This window comes from Dermacentor albipictus, chromosome 1, assembly GCF_038994185.2.
Source record: "Dermacentor albipictus isolate Rhodes 1998 colony chromosome 1, USDA_Dalb.pri_finalv2, whole genome shotgun sequence".
NCBI classification, from domain to species: domain Eukaryota; kingdom Metazoa; phylum Arthropoda; class Arachnida; order Ixodida; family Ixodidae; genus Dermacentor; species Dermacentor albipictus.
This window is the reverse complement of record NC_091821.1, coordinates 436984266-437006239: the sequence shown is the minus strand read 5'-3', so window position 1 is coordinate 437006239 and position 21974 is coordinate 436984266. Positions and strand designations below refer to the sequence as shown.

Genomic DNA, 21974 nt, shown 5'->3' with positions numbered 1-21974 from the left:
TGCCTTAAAGGTAGTTTTACGGCTACACATCAAGATGAAACCACACCTCGAGATGAGGTTTGTGTTGCCATGAAGCCACACCTCAAGTCGAAATTTGCATTAACCTCTACCCCAATTTTGCTGGCCGTTAAATTTTAAAAAGCATTTCGTCTGTGCGCTTGCAGAATTGAATGTGTTAAGCTAGCACGTAGATGGAAAGCATCAAGCTGAATTTGCACAACACTGCATAAACTGTTCGTGTAATGTAATTAAAGTGGCACTTCACAGCATTGCAACGACGCATGATATGCGAACTGCAGACACTCCTGCAGTCTCAACCACCCCAAGAATTTAAGTAGACTGAAGTACAACATCTCTGAGCAAGAGCCTGTAAACAAACTTTCTGCCACTTAAGTTGTAAGAAATGTTAAACTTGCATTTTTTTGCATGAAGGTATCTGAATAATGTCACTGAAAATAAGCTGACTTTAAAGATGAACCTGTTTTCTTTTTTGCAAGTAAAGAGCCAACTTTTATTAGATTTGTCAACATCTGGCTCTTATGTCAATGTCTTATGCAAATCCCACAACAGTTCAAACAATTAGCTTAAAAATTATTTGACACTACTAATTACTATTTACTTCGACTTCACTCTGAGCCAAAAAATTTATATTTGTACAACCCTAGAAATATGCATTCAAACTAGCTTAAAGAATGCAGGATTTAATGTAGGTGCACTGTATTCAAATTTTTTATTGGTAATAAACAATATATAAAACCGTATTTAGTGCCCCTCTAAGAAACAGCTATATGTAAAAAAAAAAAACCCGCTTTGTTTTTCTACAGTGAAGACATTTGCTCAAGCACGGTGCTTACACATTATTTTCTCCTACATTTGGCCAAGCTTACTTTGTGTTGAAGTTCTCTGTACATTTTTGGTAGTTATCTGAAGTGGCCGAAAATTAAATTATAATTATTTTGGCTACTTGACTTGAGAAGTTCTGGCCAAAATGTTACTTTGACAAGAACTTCTCTTTTGGACATGTGCATGCTTTGATAAGAGGACAAAAGTTATAAGGAAGGCAAAATAAGGAGCCAGATGATTTGCATTCACTCGTTTGTCACATTAGCACTCTCATATTTAAGGTGCAAGGTACTAAACAGGTTTGTGCTTCATATGTTCTACTATCAAGCAGCTGCTCACACTTTATGCTGAAATCAGACTGCTGAGTGAGACATCATCAAGTATAGGTAGCACACAACACAGGGATTGTCAATCAAGGAAACAATATAACAGCCTCTGCTTACCGAATGTATCTGTTGAAGCACAAATCGCGTCCAGCTCTGCACGAGTCGTGGGAAGTTAACCTTCTTGCGAGCATCATCCGAATCAGAAAGTAAGAGGCCTAAGGCAGACGCTTCCGGGATAGTCCGAAACGCACGAAGGAAATTGCTCGCCTGCGTCAATAAGCAAAAGTGACACTACCTTTTAGTGACAGTTCTTGTGAAAAAAAAATAAATAAACAACTGAGCACTTTAATGTTTCAAGAAGTTTTCGAGATACTGAAAATATCTTTTCACAGTTTAACCCTTTGAGGGTCGATTTTTTTTGCCATATGCGACTGCTCAGGGTCGATTTTTTTTTTATAGCAGATTCCAATTCTTCTTAGGGACTTATTTCGAAAAAATAAATTCACCGTAATTTTTCTAGGGTGACCGTAAAGCGAGAAGAAAATATTTTGCATTGGTATATATGTACTCTTCATTCATGAAGAACAACAATAAAAAAGGAAATAAACTAATAGGAATAAAAAATTTGATGCATAATTATACACAGAGTTCAAGGCTTCGAAAATGCACACACGAGAATATTTTGCAAGACTCAAATGTTCCTTCTCTTACACTAATATGTACATCCATAGCGTAATCAAACTGCATATGTGCACTCACTTAAGAAAACTGTGTGGTTGTGTGCCCATCAAAAAAACAAAATGTCTGACAAACTTCCACTAATCTTCGTCTTATTGCCAACTAAGTGCAATTAGCTTTCGCAAGTCCCCCCCCCCCCAAAAAAAAGCAATGGAAAGCATGCACAGCAGCATCCTTTCTATGCGAGTGCGGACTATGCCCACCACACGAATGAGAAACAAGCGGTCGCCCTTTGAACGATTTGTAACAAGAAAGCCATTAGTTTTGCAAGTGCAAGAAGCCGAAACCGTCAGCGGAACAAAATCCTAAATGCACAAGTGGTATTATATAGACGCGCGGGAACAAACTAGCTCTGAAACAAACCATGCAACGAAAACCGAGAGAGGGAGGCGCAAAAAAAAATTCCCTGTATTCCCACATAGTGAAAGCACATGACAGAAAAGAAAAAGTTAGGAAATTGGCGCGCTTTTTAAACGTACAGATGGCGCCATAAATATAAGGCATCGACCATTTTGAACTTGTTCGCGGTGCCATATATTTACGTCATTGACCCTGAAAGGGTTAAAGTAGCATTACTTTTGATGGAAAGCAAAACAGTGCTTACAGGGATGAACAAACATTTTTGTTTGTATAAATAAAAAGGCTCTGCAAATGAATAACAATAATGCCAGCCAAATTGAATTGGCTTGATTTTTTTCAGTTCCACTAACCTTGTGGCCAAATGTCTGAACAGTATCTACTAAGGCTAAGGTAAAGCAGAAACTGTAAGAATTAAGTGCTTCATAAAATTTGACGGTTTTCCGAGACTTTGAAAATGGCACTCAAATGCTAAAGGATTCGCAAGGCACTACCAAGACTGCTGCACACTATGCAAAGAAGTTAGGAAGCACAAAGACTGTTGTGATCCAACCTAAATGTTACAATGGCAGAACAAAAGTGACCTAGGTTTGTGGCTGCTAGATGCAGGAAAAGAAGCAGCATTAAGGAATGATCATTTCCTGCGATATACTTTCGCTGTCACACAACACAGCAGTCAACTGGTACACCAGCTTGTTGCAGTGAACAGCATTCATTGACACAAGTAATGTTTCTGTTGCCCTCATATTGGCATCTTGTAGTGACTGATGTGATAGTAAAGAACCAAGCACTACCAAAAGTGTAAGTTAAGGATCTAACCCTATATTGGGCAAACATTTATTTTATTTATTTATTGTGACACTACAAATTGCCAGAAACCATTGCCATAAGAGGGATGGTATAGAAAAAACACAAAGAATGGTTGAAAAGTGAATACGCAAAGAAGCACATCAAGAGCAAAGAGCAAACCCACCAAGAGCCTAGTTTCTACAAGTCAGGATAAGCACTACGCGCTATCACAAATATGCTGTCTTAGCACATACACAAAATCTCTGTCATTTGTCGACACCATATCCTGAGGCACTTTGTCTCATTCTTTAATGCTGCAAGGAAAGAAAGATGACTAAAATAGTTTTGTTCCGGCAAAAATATTGCGTATTTTTCTGTTATGGTCATGTCTTTGCGATACATAGATACGTGGTTTTAGGAAAATGCGACGGTTGATAACAGAATTGTTCTGATCAATTTGATTTAATAGTGAACACCTAGATACGGTACAGTTCTCAAAAATACGGTTGATACGGTTCTCAAAAAGTCATGTACACGGCTAGATTTTACGATTATGTAGTTTATATGGCTGTTCCAAGTTAGGTTCGATGAAAATATAACTCCTAGGTATTTCGCTTCCTCAGTTATTGCTATTTGTTGATAATTTAAACAGTAGTAGTTTCCTATGGTTTTGCGCTTTTTAGAAAACTGGACATGATAGCACAAAGAAATATTTAAAGTCATATGCCATTTATGGCACCACAAAGCTATTTCGTCAAGGTCTGTCTGTAAGGTAGTGGCATCTACATAATTGTTATGTCCCTATAAATATCACAGGCATCGGCATATAATTCAATCTTGGATGTAATGTCTAAGCCTATATCATTAATATATATACCAAAAACAAAAGTAGTCCCAGCACGGATCCTTGTTGGGTCACCTGATGACACTGAGTCTGAATCTGATCCGTTAATTATTACCTTTTGGTATCAGTTTGTCAGATAATTTAAGAATGCATTGTGGCAGGCCAAGGTAAGATAGTTTGAAAAGGAGTAAAGAATGTGGAACTGCATCAAAAGCCTTTCAAAAATTGCTCAGAAAGACAAGCAATATTCAACACACAATGATAGCAACTAGCACAATCATCAGTTGTTGAATCTGATCGCATTTCAAGCTGGTCTGATATTTACACATGCATCGCCGTACATTCCAAACCAACTGTTATAGTATTCACACGGGCTTGAGATTGCACAACATTATTTGTGACGTGTGCAATCTGACCAGACATGCCTCATTTGCTGTAAATTTGGCCACAACAAAGAAATTTCTGATACAGCAGTCTTGCTCCGAGCAATAACACCAATAATGTGGTAAAAATAGACACCAGAAAAAGTAAAATAACACATGCCAATATCAATGCTCTCAACAGTGATGATAACTGAAAGTAACATACATGGCAAGTGTGCAAGTTCCGGGTCTCGCTCATAACATCTGCTTTTTCTGCTTTAGTCCTACAGTGCAAATGAGAAATGACATGACCGAGAGCACCTGTTTCAAAATGTGGCCTCTGTATCTGAGCCCAGAGTGCAATCTTGGGAGTGTGAATTCCTTAACAGAGAGGACCCCTTAGCACAAGAGCAAGCTCACCTATCATGTTGCTTGTTTCTGATTAGAAGTGATATAATCAAAGTGACATGGAAGCAACAGTAGCACTGACATACATTTGAAACTCCAGGAGCATAGCAGACCGATTTAGCTTAAATGAATGTATATTTGTCGTCAGTGTCTTTTTAATGTAACAATGCAAGGGACATCACGTGATCAAATGTGGCTGACCTGGCATGGTATGCCCTGGGCAGTGTCCAACATGTGGAAGAGGAAGCCCAGCTCACACGCAAGGCAGAACTCTCGCTGGCAGCTGTGGTTCATGATGGCACAACGCAAGGGCTCCGTAAAGTAGAGAACCTGTCATCAAGCACATCAAAAACCATCTATACTCCTCCTGCAACACTTGAGAAACCACATGGGAATGGAAACAATGGTTCACAATTGCCATCTCCACAAAAAATACCATAGACAGGAACAGGCTCACCTTTTTTAAGGAATCTCCTTACCCGGCTAGCTGCTGCTTAGTTAAGAAATATATGCACTGTAGTTGCAAGAATATGCAGATATACAGTTGAACCTTGCTAATTCGAACTACAAGGTGAGCTGAAATTTCCTTGAAAAAAAAAAAGAAAAGAGTTCGAGCTAAGGAGAGCCCACATTAAACATAGTGTCCAATCAATTGTGCAGTACCACACGCAATACCATCACTGGGCTCGCATTGAATAAGTGTTTATTTTTCCTCCATCAGCGTGCAACAACATGCGCCGGAAGAAGCCTAGGTTTCACATAAAGTACAAGCGCGATAAGATTGCGCCTCGTGCTTCATTTTCTGCGGGTGAGTGCGTGGTAACATGATCAAGTGTGCACTGGAGGCTCCTTCCTGCTTCTTCTAAACCGGATCAGAAAGGAGGGCACGTTTGCCACTTTGCTTGCTTATGTTCGAACTCGACTATCCTCATCATAATTATGGCACGCGACATTACGGTAGCTAGCGATGTATGGAATCTTTGTCTTTGGCTTGGATTTGTTCGAAAAGCAGTCCATGCATGGGAGCGAGAAATCGTGTTCGAAATAATCATCACATGGTTTTTGAAGCTCAAATTCACAAGAGTCTTTCTCTATTCAAATACACGACTTTGCCGGGACCAATAGAGCAGTTCAAGTTATCCATCAGTTCGAATTCTAATTAAATTTCTAATTATATTGGGATTTCACTGTACTATTTTGAAAGCAGAAACAAGGTGAGTGAGAAACTTTGAAACCTTATGCTATGCTTGAGGGTAGGTAACATGAGCAACACAAGGAGAAGGACCCATTGCAGCAGAAGTATGTCTTAAAGGATGTCAAGTTAATGACTGACTGATTGATCGATTGACTGATTCTAACGTCCCAATACAATGCCTGGGCTATGAGAGATGCGACAGTAGAGGATTCTAGACAACCAGAGTTCTTTATCATGCACTTAAATTTAAGTACTCGGCCCCTTTTGCATTACACCCATATTGGAATGTGGCCAGGAATAAAATTCATGACCTCATGCTCAGCACCAGGGACAGTGAGCTGCTGTGGTACATGCTCAGCAATATGGTGTGCACTTTCAATAAAGACACAAATGCAGGACTATTCACCTTAGAAAACAAAACCGCAGGTAGAACACTGAAGAAAGTCATGCACATCTCATTGGTTCAGGTACTGCAGTAAATGGCTCTTTGGGAGAAATAGACACCACTGTAGGGGTGCAAGAAAGGGCATCACCTGGATCATGTTGTTGCAGTACGCATTAGGCAGATTTGTCTCAAGGCCTGCAAAGCAGGTGCGGTTGTAGAGGTTGAAGTCGAAGTCCTCAATGCCCATTTTGGAGTACTTCACATCAATCTTCTTATACCACTGAGGAATCATGTCAGTCTCCTCGCCTGCAGGACATTTATTGAAGACATGTAGTATAAGTAAATTAGCCGTTAATGCTTCGCAACGTGCTAACTTCACCATAGAGAAAACATTGTATGAAGGCAGAAGTGTGGACTTAGCTACACAGTTTCAGACAGAAGCCTTCATTACATTTGCGTTGCTAATAGCACCAAGATGAACATAAGCCACATCACAAGAAATGCAACTATCAAAAGCCTTCATTACATTTGCGTTGCTAATAGCACCAAGATGAACATAAGCCACATCACAAGAAATGCAACTATCAAATTTTTTACTTTTATGAATGAAAATTTCCCTACTTGTCCTGTGATTTATGTGCCGCTTGTGTTTGTGCATGCATTAACGGCACAGATAAAAAATGCAATACTCTTAAATAGCCATACTGGTCACTTTACTGGCATGCAAAAGGAATGCAGGAAGCACCAATATTACTTGCAGTGAAGTTTCTTGCTTCACAAGCTCATCGTTAACACATCAATATAAATGAAGATCAAATTAACAACCTCAAAGGAATTCCCCACTGAATTGTGACACTAAAGCAAAAGCACACAGATTCACAACCGCTTATAATGTGTACTTAAAAACTATAATATCACCAGTTTAAAAAAAAAAGTATTACAATCACTGCCCACAAACAAATTCCTTCAGAGTTTTTATGTTTTCTCGAGCTTCTAAGAGGACTGTGGCATAAAAGCCAAACTAGCCAGTCCCTTTACAGCTTTGAGTGAAAGTATGAGTATTTGGCTAGACAAGAGTGAAGTAAAGAACCGCAAGCACGTACGGGTGTCCTTGGTCCTGCGGTGGTGTGTTTCATGTGGGTAGCGCACCTCATTGCGTTTCCAGAGACCTGGGTTTGGGGCATACCCAATAGACCCCACCATCTTCATGGTATTCAAGATGACAGGATCAATTGGAACTGGCCTCCTGCATACACAGGCCTGAAGTCATTGCTGGATGTAATGCTCATAGGTAGGAGTTGCTCGGAAGGATCAAGGTATGACCAAGGATACATATGCAATATTAAATAACTATTACATCTTTGAAAGCCCCCATCAGTTAATTATGGGTTTTATTGTTGCAAAGCAAAAAAGCATGCATTTTGTTAGAGGACATGTCTTTTGGGGGAAACATACACACATTATTAGCAGTGATTTACCTTTAGGCTCAGAGTACAAGCAGCAAACTTAGAACAGCGACAAGTAAAGAATTGTCTTAGATTACAGACTTTTCCAGCGATTTGCCATTGCCCATTCTGCCTGCATCAGGAGCTTGTCTGTATATAAACTTGCTTGGGGCAGCTACTCATCATACATCCTTTCGCCATCACAAGAGCGCCAACGAATGTTCAGCAGCTGATGAGTGAAATTTTTTTGTGAACATAATTTTTTGTAAATGTTGACGTAACATTCGTAAAATTTCAAAACAAGCCCGAATTCGTAAACCTAATGGATAATTTGGGAGAGTTGGCAACTACGTAAGAGAAGTGCCAGTTGTTTGCTCTTATTTTGCATCACTCAAGCTTTGTTAAGAGGAAGCTTTAGCTCACGTGCTCCTGTCTATATACATGTAAAAGAATTTGTTTTCTTCGGCAACCACTGCACCAAATTTGACAAAGTTTGTTGCATTTAACAGAAAAACTTAAGATATAGTGGCTGTCCATTTCGAATTTTTGATTTCGGTCGTCAATATATTATTAAATATTGGCAAAAATCGAAAATTTTCAGAAAATAAAACTATCAAGTTTACAACTGTGTAACCCAGCAATGAAAAATGATGTCACAATTATGTGAGTTGCATCTCATAGTACACCTAAAGCGGACAAAATTGATGTGTTACACATGAATCTAAAAAATTTAGTAATAGGGAAATACAAAAACCCTTGTAAACAAGGTAACAAATTCACGCAAAATATAAATTGACATATTATATTTGTCCACTTTGAATGATCTAATTGATGCCATTTACAGAACCGCTATATTTGTTCTTGATGCAGAGCTATTAATTTGTAAACTTTAAGCTTCTATTTTTTTTTCTGAACTTTCGAATTTTTGAAGATTCTTTAAACAAAATTCAGGCCCTAAATATAGATTCCACTCCTAACAGTCACTATAATTTGCCTTTCTCTCTCAAGTGCAACAAATTTCATTAAAATCGATCCAAGGGTTATCTTAGAAAAGCATTTCTGCATTTTGCATGTATTTGAATAAGCCGTGTCGGAGTTGGGCCCAAGCTAACGCTTCCTCTTAAGTTTAGCCTTTTTTTTTTACCCTTTTCTGCATTGCAATATTCAGATTTCACTTGTTCACAGCAGTACAGAGGAGACTCACCTGTAGACATACTTAATAAACTCCTTGGGCAGGTCGGAGAGCAGCTTGCCGCTGCAGTAGGGCATGGGGATGGTAGACAGGGGCGCTATGTCGTCATTGATATCAATAGGGTGAAGTGGCTCTTCCTGGGTTAACAAAACAATTGAACATTTTCTCAGCGACAGACTGAGCAGAGAAATGTTCATTAGAAGCAATCGTATCAGAGAATTTCATTAGTAATAGGAATTGCCAATGAAAGGGAAGTTGTCACACGTGAGAAATTATCATGAAACTACAACAAAAAAAAGAAGCATGACTGTTTGGTGTTTGGCACTACAAAGGTGGTACACAGAGGAACACCAACACGAAAAACAGGAGATGAACATGGACTTGAGCAAGTTCCGCATTCGTCTCTTGTTTTTCGTGTTAAGTATTTTTGTGTGTACCACCTTTGCAGTGCCGTACATCACAGTTACGACATACCAACTAGCTCCTCGTCAAAGCATTTCTATTAAAAATAAACCTGTACAAGTTCCTCGGAAAGCTTTCCAGATGAGAAGAAAATGTCACAGCCCAGCTTGCGAGCCCAGCACTGCCTACCAACTAAGCAAACCAGGAGCCTAGCAGATGGTAGGCAGAAAAAGAATTATAATCAACCACTCAAAGCTCCAGAATGCTGAATAAGCAAATGAGCATGAAATTTATCATGTAGAACACAGCCTCAACTTTTTTTTCTGGTGATTTTCGGTCTTCCAAAGTAACAGCTGCTTTAGTGTTTTCATACAACTCCCCTCATTTGTATGCAAAACATCATTTTAAAATGTGAAAAACAAGAAAGAAATGCAACAAAATGGAACTGAATAGTGTTTCCTTATACATATCTGTATCTAAATCCCAACCCTTATGTAATACTTCTATACTCAGGGGTCTTAATGAAATAAAAGTGAAGCAAAGTGTTGCATGATGCGTTTCTAAGTGAAGCAATGACATTGTGGACATTATGGACACAGCTCTTACTCTTGCAATGTTTTCTTTCTCGCACTTTATCGCACAACATTTGAAACAGATGATAATGAGAGAAGTATAGTTTAGAAAGTTTCAGAGAGGGACAGTGTCGACTGAGTAAAAGACAATAACAGGAAATGTTCCCACAGCAGCAGAGCGGGCATGACATGTTAACTTTAATATTTATTAGAAGAGAAACAAAGAGACACAAAGCTCTGTAATAAGGGAAAAATGATCACGCAGAAAAAAGCACAATATATAAAAAGAAGTTTCTCTGGAGTAAGTGAACCTAAAAAGAAAATTGAATCTCCGCAATTGCTCTTTACAGAAAAAGCTACAAAAATTCTGAGAATTTTTTAGTAAAGCATAAGCACTGTTTGGCTCGGCTGCGATGTTTTTGCTTACTGGCCTTTCCTAGCTTATGAACGTCTACCCATGGCCTTTCCAGTGGCAAAAAAAGCATAGGCTTTAGAAGACGTTTGTCAGATTTTATCACCGAATCCGGCCCCTCCAATGCAATCGTGCCAACTGAGCTGGAACGCCAGGCATGAGTGCGCCTCGATGGAGCAGAGCGGTCGAAAGGGTACACCAGCTGCCCTAGTAGTGCGTGAGGCTTGGCGTGAGGGGAGAGTGCATCGGCCCGAAGCCATGTCACCCTTGATGTCATTCTCGCAAGCGTGTGTTATGCATGCGTTCATTGTCCACACAAGCTCTCATCTGCATTCTGGCTACACTTGGGTAAGGCCCAATGAAACTGCACCAAACATCTCAACGTACTCACTAGCTTACAAGATGTTCATAACTCAAAGGAAGCTCAGCAGCATTCAATTGCACATGGAGCCACCCCAGAATCTCTAGTTGGCCTATGCCCTCATTTCAATTGCGCCCACCCCCAAATTTCATTTGGCCCACCCCGAAATTAAATTTTGCCCACCCCCAAATTTTAAGTTGGCCCTCCCTGAAATTTAGGTTGGCCCACCCCTAAATTTTAAGTTGGCCCACCCCTTAAATTTAAGTTGGCCCACTTGCTTACTTAAGTTGGCTTGCCCCACATTTCAAGTTGGCCCAGTTGCAAATACCAAGTTGGCCAACCCCCAAATGTCAAGTTGGCCCACCCCCAAATTTCAGTTGACCCAACCCCAAATTTGAAGTTGACCCACCTAAAATTTCAGTCGGCCCACTCCTGCTATAAACATCCCCATGCATTTTCTCAGGAGCCCTATGTATCTCATAGGTGTTCTCTTTCTTTGCTTTAAATTGTTCCTTATAGCTTAAACCTTACCAGTGATCTACATTTATATGACCATAATGATTAAATGGTTTAACTTTGCAAATTAGACATTTTTGTGCAGATACAAGTCATTGCACTTTTCGCATGACAGGGTGACAGGGATGGGGAGCTTGCCAAAGAATGCTTACGCATTAAAATTATCCCTGTGAAACTATTACAGAGAGACACAGCTCAGAAAATTCTTATTTTACTAATAATGCTTGCATCATCAAACTTAACACAATGACAGAAAGAGTTTCAGTTGTTCTTATGTAGCTGCAAGAGCATCTTTTATATAAGGTTTAAAACAGCTAAATGTTGTTGCTCCGGTGCATTCTTGTTTGGATGCTAGATTAATATCTCATCACTGTGAATGCATTATATAGCAAGCATAAATGTAGCTTTTGCAGCTGCCAGGATGCTAAGGGGAAGCTGGTGGAAAGTCTGTGCATCCAGACATGACCAGACGTGTCCAAACTCGTCTGGACACATCTATGGAAGAAGGAAAGCAAGCAAGTGAAAGAGCACAGCACAGAGGCTGTGTATTTTAACATGCTTGCAGGTCAGTGGGGAAGAACCTCCTCAGAAGCCGTGCTCAGTGTCCTGCGGGTAAGCTCAAGTTTGGGAAGCTTAGATCGTATGCAGGCTGCAGCACGTTCCTTATTGCCATGAACAATGACTAGCTTCCGCAGTGCGATTATGACGTGCGATAATCCAAAGTTAATGAGCAACTTCCAGCTCACTACTGAGCTAACTGGTGGCAATTACACTTTCCGATGTCTGCCCGCATGAACAATATGCCACCGAAAAGTGCCACAAACCTAAGTGAGCTCCAGATGCTGCCTTTCCCAAACAGCCTTCCTAGTGCCCCCTGCAAGCCAACGCAAAACACAAAGAAAAAGTGTCCCACAACCTATTTATCCCTGCCGCACAGATTTTTTTTTTAATTACTTAAAAGCTTTACTAAAACAGCTGGTATAAAACCTCGTAATAAAGTTTATGCTTTTTGTGAGCATGTCCATTTGCACAACTGAACTGTGTTCTTCCCAGATCATTGGCCCACAATAGAAAAAAAGCAACAACAAATATTTCCATCATTGTGGGCCTTGCTCCTTCAAGAACATCACTGATCAGAACATCATCAAGAACATCATCATAGCAAACTAAAATGCAAAGCATTCTAGACAAATCTGACCAACTTTGCACACTGCAACCTATTCAAAAAATATAGCAAGAGAGCAAAATAAACAGAAAAAGTGTGGCAATGTAAAAACAAAAGCTGTGAACTAGATTTGAGGGACGACAATGCAGTTTGGCCAACGAGACCTAGTAAAAGTTCTCTGTGTTGCCCCGTTTGCCTCAAAATGAATGCATATTACAGCCGGTTTAGTCAGTACCAAACATACCGGGTCAGCAAATTCAGTTGGCTGACTGAAGTTATTAAAGTTGACGTGAGTGCTGACCCCATAAAGATGAAGGTAGCCTGCAAATATATCAAGCATAAGGAAACATTACAACACACGAAAACAACACAAAGGAACAAATAAGCAAAAAAAGCATGACACTTTCTGACGAAAGCAAAAAAATGAACTTCTCCTTCAATCTATTATATAATAAGAAATAAAAAAAGATATGGAAAAAGAAACATGCACGACTCGCAAGAAAACATGTGACCTAAGTAATCAATAAGATCAGCTGCTCTAGTATGTAAAAAATATATCATGTTTCCAACAACCATAGCAGTCAATTCCCTAGCAGCTGCAGGCCTTTTTCTTTTTCTCTTTTTTTTTCTTTTGTACTGCAAGTCCAGAGATACTGCAAGTCCACAGATGGCAGAATATATACTGTATTCAAGCTGTGGTTTAACATGACCCAATTTTATTTTTCACAACCTTGCAAATTAAGGTTCTTTAACGTTATCACTGAGCCATCTCAATGCAGCGACAATTCAGAACTCAGTAAAGTTATTAGAAACTCGCTCAAATGTTAAATCAAGGTGTCACTCGAATGAAGCTAATCTGTTACTGCCAGATGAAGAAAACAACAACTGAAGAAGCGCGGCATTGTTTCACAACGAGAACAAGGGGCTCACCAGACACATCACCAAAAGCCAAAGCCTGACAGGATGAGGAAGTGTCAAAGGTATGCACAGCCGCGCCTGCAGTTTCTAGCTGATAGATGTACGAGGGCTGGGTCAAGGTGCTGGTGTCCACGAGCTGGAACTGACCTGTCTACAGAGTGAAGCAGTGAAGTTGCAGATGTGCCCACAGCAGACATTACAAGCTCATCTAAAATGAATGCAACCGAACTGATAGTTTGACGAGTTAGTAAGTGTTCATCGTGAAATTCGTAACACGCACAATGGACAAGGACACACAATAGACAAGCGCTAGTGTGTCCACCTCCTCTGCATCCTTGTTTATTGTATGTGCTACAAATTTCACCAAAAATGAACGCAACTTCCCACAGCAGAAAAAGCTTTGCAAATTCTTCCTCACAAGGAAAGTATGGTTATGGCCAAAATATTGGGCAGGGCATAAGCTACAGCATGCCAACTAGACATCTAATAGTCAACCAGAGTAATGTAGATAGTGTCTTCATTTCTTTTAACAAAGGCTGTACCGTTGTGGCCAGGCTTGGGGCCATTGAGGAAGATATTTACAAACTGCAATGTGATGTGAAATTTACTGAAGCTGTTACAGTGACATGAAGTGAAATCACTTCCTAAACCGGTGAACCAACTTAAAATGAAGCACAGCCTCTAGTGGCAATTTATTGGCTCTGCGTGCTTCCTTGATACTATATCTTGCAGTATTTTTTGTCATGTACATGTTCACTATGCATATGTTTCCTTTAACATATGCCAAGACTGCAGTAGCATCTGTCGTGCTTCCCCATTACCCTTCGTTGACTTCTTGGCATGTGTTCTTGTTTGTCTGTTTTTTTTTTTTCCTTCTTTTATATGCCTTCCTATCTTGAGCCGTTCATGACCAACTTTCCTGAACAGCAAGATGGCACTGTGCCTCTCCTGGAGGCAGTTTGCTGATTTGTCTCCAACTATTTTCTTTTACCTCTCTTATTTGTGACAAACATAAAAATAATCTCTTCCTCGCTTTAAAACAGTGTCATCTGACGAGTGTTGGCAATCTTTTTCATGTGGCCTAAAGACATTCCTCAGAGGATGTTATGCACATACGCCACAGAACCTGATGATTTCATGCCTCTAAGTTGCTTCATTCATGGTTATTAAGAACTAGGTAGCATCTCTCTGGTGCCATTTGAATGAACTGTTTAATGGTGTTTCTGTTTTGTCATCTGATACCAAACACAATACAAGATGGCTTGCTTGTTTGCCATATTGCCAATGGCAATTCCTTGGAATGCTGCAACTCAGATAGCTAAGTGCACAATCACACCTTTGTAATGAGTTATTTTGACTCAGCAGCCTTCAGTTTGACAGCTGCTGACTTAGCCTGCTACTATTGACGCTGTTATTTCCTTCCATAGGACTAATTGTTGCAGGAATCAAGCCCTTGTTCCTTTGATTGCAGACAGTGTGGCCATTCGAGCAGGCTTACAGCTGACCTCTCCAAGACAGTCAAAGATACATGATTTTCCTGTCATACTGACACATGTTCTTACATGCCTCTTCTGGGGACTGCATTTCACCCACTAACAAACTAAGATTATCGCCACCACAAGATGCCCCTGCACGATTTGGAACCTGCTCAAATGTTATCATTGTTTCTATCTGTTGCGTATGTTCTCGCCAAGATTTGAGGGCAATGTGAATAGTGCTGTATTTTCTTGAAGGTATGCAAACACCAGCGATTATGCTGGAACCTTTGACAAATTATGTATAAAAGCCAATGCGCTTGACATGCAGATCAGATTTCAACGACTGCTGACCGTACTTGCTGCTATCGTTGTGCTTCAAATGGCACTTGCTTTTATGGGTGCAGGTTCAACCAATAAAAAGTTGTTTCGTGATTCACAGTTTTGCTACTGTGTTCTTCGCCATCACACAGTGTGACAATACCTTTCGGGAACAGCCCTGACTTGAGGTCATCTGCAGTGTCTTTCACCTATGGTAAACGCATACCCTGCCTTGCTCCTTTGTGAACGTTAAGATGGAGAGCAGTAACTAGTTCTCATGCAGTGTTCTACTAAGCTGGGTCACATTTATCAGATGAGAATGTGGATCGAGGTTGCTCTACTCTTTCCCGATTGACCATGTCAGCCACCATGACACATAGCCATGGGGACCTCAGCAACATGCTAGTGGCACCCCATACTGTGCAGTGACCTATGGTGTGGGGGCCTTGGCTTCTTATGCCACTTGGAACAGGCCGTGCTTGCCACGCCAAGTGTCGTCAAAGACTGAGTGTAATAAATATCCTTCCCTTGTTCCTTCCCCTGCAGCATCCTTCCCCTGCAGCATATCTTGCAGTGCAAATCTTCGTTCACTTCACATGCCAAGTGCACACACTTACAGCAGTGTACACTCACAGCAGTGCGCAAGTTTAAACATGGCAACAGCTGCCGCAGCTCTGTGGCTTGCTAAGATTGAACATGCAGGGGTCAGGACTAATGTGCGTACTGTAGAGGCGCCACAAGCGGGACATAGCATCATACATACAATCATGACGTTAAGTACTGTATTGAACAATTTCGCAGGGCACACAATGTTTCGAAAACAACACGCAAGCTTCGTTCTGACGTGACATCAGGGTGATGCATGCAAAATTAAGTCATTTGCCCTTCCACACTTCCCTGCTCCCAATAACTCTATTTTGCACAAGTGTACGGGGGGCCTTCTCCCAAATGCTGCACCAGTTCCGAAACGAGGGCCTCTCCATGCAGAGCAAGTGCACGCACCTGAGACACAACGAAAAGCCGAGAAGTGAAGGCTGGAACAAAACGCAGCAGGGATGGCGGGAACAGCATCTGGATTGGTGCCACAGCTCGCATGACACGCAGGTCGTATACTTTTATGAACGGATCCACTGTAAGCGCCCCATGTCTGTTGCAAATAAATAAAAGCCAGTTCGCGACTATGATATGTGCACTGCACGTATACTACTAGCCTATCTGATGTAGTGCGTACACCAGTATGTGCAGTTGACTTCCATTAATTCGAACCTGACAAGACCGACGAAGCTGGCCAACTTATCTGGTGGATCGAATTAAACAGGACACAGAAAAATGTCAAAACACATTGCTGATTTATATGGCAGTGATCGCCCAATTCGAAGATGCCCCCGAATCAAGCGTGCACCCACTGTCTATGTGTCCAAAGCAGAAAACTAACACAGAGATAACATTACAGCTCCTCAACAATGTAGAACTCTAATGCGCTCCCGATTCTCTTTAGCAAGAAAAATCGGCAAGGGTTTTGCACAGTGGCAACTGGTTTCCTAAAGTCAGTTTCGCCACATTGCAACGGTGTTGTGCGTCAAAACATACAAATGCCGCGAAAGTGGTTTCTGGCTCAGCTTTATGGGGAGTGTGGGGTGGGTGGAATGGCGTGCATTAGAATCAGGTAAATACCACCATCAGACATTGTGAGCTACCATTATGGCTTGAAAATCTCCCTAGGGAAAGCCAAAAATTGGTGTTTTTGATTTTACGTTAGATTATTAATGCATCCACTGTCCCTTAAGCTCAGCCAAGACAAACGCTGCTAGTAACGGGATCGCTATTAGGGACATCATAGAGGTCAGGTGCGTGAATGCTGGCTGGTTAAGTTCGAATTATTAGGCGAAGTCAATTTTAGGATCGAAATAACAAAAGTTTGGGCCCATAGAAATGCATGAGCGCCGGCAGGGACCTTTGGTCGGGATTGAATTAACCGAAAAATCTATTTAACTGGAGTAGAATTAATGAAAGTCTACTGTGCTGTATTACAATGCATAAAAAAAATACTGCATTCCATTAAACATATAGTTACAGGAACATAGATGAAAACATGTTTGTAGCAAGAAGGTTTAAGAGTCAAAGCAACAGTTAACATGGGTCGAAAGTAAGCTGGATTCCATGTGCAGTAACATTGTCGAGTGGTAATATTTCCTTCATTTCAGAGGCTCATTATTGATGCTTTAAAGAAAGAACTGTGTACATCATTTGAACAATGCTTTCATAACGTGGCCCACCAAATATTTCACTGACACATTGATAATGAAGTGATTAAATGAGGACTTGGTTAAATAGCTTTAACAAAAATAATTCTGGGGGGAAAATGAACAAAAATTACTCGTAACCAGCATCGACAGCTTTCAATGACATACAGTAAATTTGATTTATGCAGGGGCCTCCATTATTATTATATATATTTAATTCTTGGTAATTTGGGACGGCAGGGATAAATTACTTGCCTGTTGGTAAAGCCACACGTGACAACCATGTTGCCGAGTACATCAAAGTCAGACAGCACACCAGTTTCTGAAAGTGACTCTAACGTGTACTCCACCTTAAAAGTTGATGAGTCCCGCAGTGTGACCTGAAGCATAAAACATTTTGCTTCATTAAACACATAAAAAAGGCCTAAAAAAGATTTACAGCATGCACCCACAATAAACCATACCTAACCGTGAAAATGATCTAATCTAAAGTTCTACTTTTGCTGATGTAATTAAGTGCTTCTAGCCTGCCCTTCAGAAAACTTATTTGCCGTGCAAACTGTAAGCAGAAAAGTGCTAGCAACGCTTCCTGAAGGAACTTGGTACTAAAGAGACAAATTGCTATCTGGAGGATATCCTGAGAGTATGGTGACAATTGAAGGATCGTGTTCAAAAATGATGGAAACAAGCATGCTTTTCTCCCAAAACAGGGAGCCAGCTTTTTAAATTGGTAGAAAAGTGTGCATAAACACATGCACTTTAGTTCGTGCTGAGTGTCTCTACTGCTCAACAAACATTCTCTCTTTCTTGCTCCTCGCCCCCTCCCCCCCCCTGCCCACCACCACCACACACACTTCTTTTTTTCTGTCAACCACGACACCTTTTGATGAAAGCGCCGCAGCTTTGGCTCCACATACTGTCACATCACCTATTACATGCCTAAGCACCTACTATTAACCCTTTGGAACTCTTACTCACACATATCCTAGCTCTAGAGTTTCTTACAAAACTGTTAGAGGAAACTCTGATGCTCCGATTATTCAGACGCCATGGGAATGATTGGTAGGACATCGATTTGTCTGATATTCGTGCTTGGGGCTTCAAACATTCTTGTGTCTTCATTTATTATGCTTTATATGGGCCTCAACTGGCCTAAATTTCAAAGCAGCTTATACTTTTTTTTTATGCAGAAGGTAATAAGACTCTGCAAACACGCATAATCACTGCTAACTGCAGTGGCTCTGCTTGTCCATGGATTCAGGCACAGTGGTTTCAATATCGGGCTTCTGTGCTAGAGGTCCTGCATTCAAACCCTGCCGTAGGAGAATTTTCATAACATTTATTTATTTATTTATAATGCAGTGCTTTCTTAAAGGTGGTCACTTTACAATGTTATGAAGCCATTTAAAGCCAGGAGGACAAAGTTTAGGCAAATCCATGTACTACCAATCATTCCCATACAGGCTGACCTGCCCTGCTTGCAGCTCCTATAGACACTAGTGCCACAGTTCCCTCTAGTAATTGTATGAAACGCTATGATCCTACCTACATGCTGCTTCTTTCCTGCCTCTGGCTCCCTAAAATATTCTCTTTTCTACACTCTTATTTCTACTGTTCTTCCAAACATCTTCAGCATAATCAGTCTAGTGGCCACCCCAAATGCTCCTCTCAAAGAAAGTGCCAGGAAGCATCAGAATGCATTAGGCGGGTGCGCAAACTTTCACCACAGAAGTGCTTGTTTCCAGCCATGTTGAGTCTCACCAACAGCACAAGTGAAAAGCTCACTCAAGCACATAATATGTTAGCGTACTTTCTTTTTTTCTGCCAGTGGCAGCAGTGGTAACTTTTGCGAGTAGCAAGTATAAAAGCAAACAGACTGGAAGGGCTGAGACATACCTTGCCCGTGAAGTCGGCACAGCAGATGAAGCGTGGGTGCCTCCGTATGACAGCACAGCCATTTTCCCCCACGTCGGCAACTGTGGTCTGCTCGCCCGTTGCAAGATCCAGTTCAATGAGGCTCGTCTGATTACCACCCATCAGTAATGAACCAGATGGCGACAAGGTCATGCAGTGCATGTCCTCCAACTCTTCAGAACTGCAAAGGACCGGGCGGTGCTGACACAAGAAGCGTGCATTTGCGGCATGAAATCCACAAATTCAGCTGCACCTTCGTGCTTTGCACAAGGCCCTCATTTCTTCCATCACCTCGTGTGTGCAGTCAAACTTTGTTGTGCGTGTGTAGCATAGAAAGTAAATGCACACTTGTTGCATATTAGACTGATAGGTTATAAGAATAGTCACCAAAAGCAACATAAATACATTCATTTTAGCACTTTCAGAGCAGGCACACAAGCAACTAAAACATTTAAACACAAAGTCATGCTAAAGCATTAATATAAGCTTGCCTCTCAATGTGAGCTGCATTAAGTGCATGAATCATAGCGTAGTGAGGTCAGTATGTCTTCTGACTTTATTCTGAATAGCCTAAAAAATAAAAAAATAAGTCCTTCAAAAACAGAACATCACGCATTAAAATATAAATGAAATACACATGCAAACAGTGGCAGGTGCTGTGGGAAATGGCATAGTAGGCATCACAATCCTTATACAGCAGCCAATTAAATTTATGTACATACAAGGAACCATCAGAATATCCAAATAATACTCACGCAGTCTGACAAAACAAGTCTGAAGAAAAAGTTAATTTAATATATGTTACAACCAGCGCTTCAGAAAAGTTGTGGACAGCACTATTTCTTAGTACAGTAGAATTCCATTAATTCCACTCCAGTTAATTCGACTTCTCAAGCAATTCAATCCCGGCCGAAGGTTCCGACTGGCACCCAAACGTTTCTATGAGCTCAAACTTTCGTTATTTTGATTCTAAAATTACCCTTTGCCAGATAATTCAAACTTGACCGGTCAGCACATATACACCTGACCCCTATGGTGACCCTGATAGCTACCTCTTTAGTGACAGTCTCTCTGTCTCTGTGGAGCTTATGGGGCAGTGCATGCATTGAACGCACGTCACTGCTCATCGAAAGTGCCCATTTTCATTCCACCCTAGAAAGATTTTCAAGCAATAACCGTAGCTCACAATGTCTGTGTCATGAGTCAGTAAAGAAACAGAGGAAAAAAGAAAAAGACATTAATTGGGAAAAAAAAGCCAAAAATCCCGAGGCGGCAGAGGAAGAGATAAAGAGAAAGAAGTGGGAAAATAAGAAAGTGGTTAAAGAAAAAGAACTGACTATATGAACGAACAAGAAGCTGAAAATGCAGGCGGAGCTATACGGCAAATGCTGCCATGTAGCAGAAGGGTAGCGTCGTCCCAGAGTGTAGCTGGGCTACACTCTGGGACTACGAGCAGCAAAAGGAGTTGGCTGGAGGCCGGAGACGGTGGCAATCTAGTGGAGGCTGTGATTCAGCTGCCGCAGCTGCGACCCCTGAGCTGAGCTGGCACCCCCAATGGAGATCTCAGCTACAGGCTGACGGCACCGTTTCCAAAAGTCTCTGCGGCTACGATCCGCAGGCTAGCAGAGTTGGCTGGGTGACTCAGGCGCCTAGTCACCCCACTATCCTGACCTTCTTGCCATATGGAACCATAGATTGGATGGCGGAGACAGAAACGTTGAATCTAGGATGCAGCGGCAGGCCCAACGACTATTTGTTGGAAACAGCGACGATGGTGCGACGTGACAAAGCCAATGGACTCAATGTAAATATTTTGTGCTTACTTTAGAGAATGCGTGGAATTAACTCATGCTGTATATTGTTTGTGGAGTCGTTTTCTTTGATGTTTGATTTTAATTATAAATGTTCGCCTTACACGTACGACTTGTCCCTGTCTGTCTTTAGTGTGCCGAAATTCGTGACAGTTGGATTACGGTATTTACACGATTTTAGCACATTCCTTTCATTTTCCCTTAAGGCAAAATGAGGCCGGAAATGACCTGTGCAGTTAAATAGGGCAAGAAACCACAACAACCTTCGTAATGTTCATATGCTTAACCGCATAGCACAGATTTATTGCAGCGAAGGTACTTTTGAGAAAGAGTGTGGTGAAGATGACTTTAGGAAACTGACCGCCATTGTGCAACAATATTTCCTGCTAAAAAATATGGTGCACGTTAGATGTCTACTTGTTTGGGGGGCTTCAATATAATTTCTACGTTAGTGTTCTACTTTAGAAACATAGAAAGTGGGCGCACACTTGATTCGGGGGTGTACTAGAATCTGGCAACTACTGCCAAGTGAATCAGCAGTGCATTTTGGCATTTCTTCTGTATGTTGTTCAATTCGACCCGCCGGATAATTAGATCAATTTTGTTGGCCCTGTCAGGGTCAAATTAAGGGAAGTTGACTGCATTCATTTTCATTCAAATGAAAAAAAAAAGATGGGAATGCCATTTTATTTTGTTTTACTTAACATTGTTGTTTTGAGAGAAAGAATATCTATTTGAAGTTTCGTGATAGTCGAGGTTATGGGGGTGTCTCACATTCGCCCTTCACACTGTCTGATGTGCATCGTAGACTGTTGTGTTGGAATGCCATGTGTGACCATGACTGCACAGTGCTGACAGTTAAGGCCATGCAACGTGACTTCAGTTTGGAGGTTTCTACACAAATGTATGCTTTCACCATTCCGTCCAGTAAGTCTAAAGACGAACTTGTAGGCACTTGTAGTAGTTGTCCACCTATCACA

General features: G+C 41.0%; 1 protein-coding gene across 6 annotated transcripts in view; it reads right to left on the bottom strand.

Moving 5' to 3' along the window:
• Positions 1–21974, bottom strand: part of PAN2 (PAN2-PAN3 deadenylation complex catalytic subunit PAN2) — an 82249-nt gene that overhangs the window by 48878 nt on the left and 11397 nt on the right. For all 6 annotated transcript variants that reach the window (XR_010566148.2, XR_010566147.2, XR_010566151.2 and 3 more), the window contains exons 4-13: positions 19166–19364; positions 17525–17649; positions 16029–16173; positions 13243–13381; positions 12557–12633; positions 8897–9021; positions 7351–7493; positions 6396–6553; positions 4869–4997; positions 1287–1436 (exon numbers count right to left, since the gene is read on the bottom strand). Coding sequence is in view for 3 of the 6 variants with exons in the window: in XM_065439626.2 (XP_065295698.1) it covers positions 1287–1436; positions 4869–4997; positions 6396–6553; positions 7351–7493; positions 8897–9021; positions 12557–12633; positions 13243–13381; positions 16029–16173; positions 17525–17649; positions 19166–19364 (1390 nt within the window). In the remaining 3 variants the exon portion in view is untranslated. The remainder of the gene's footprint in view (positions 1–1286; positions 1437–4868; positions 4998–6395; positions 6554–7350; positions 7494–8896; positions 9022–12556; positions 12634–13242; positions 13382–16028; positions 16174–17524; positions 17650–19165; positions 19365–21974) is intronic.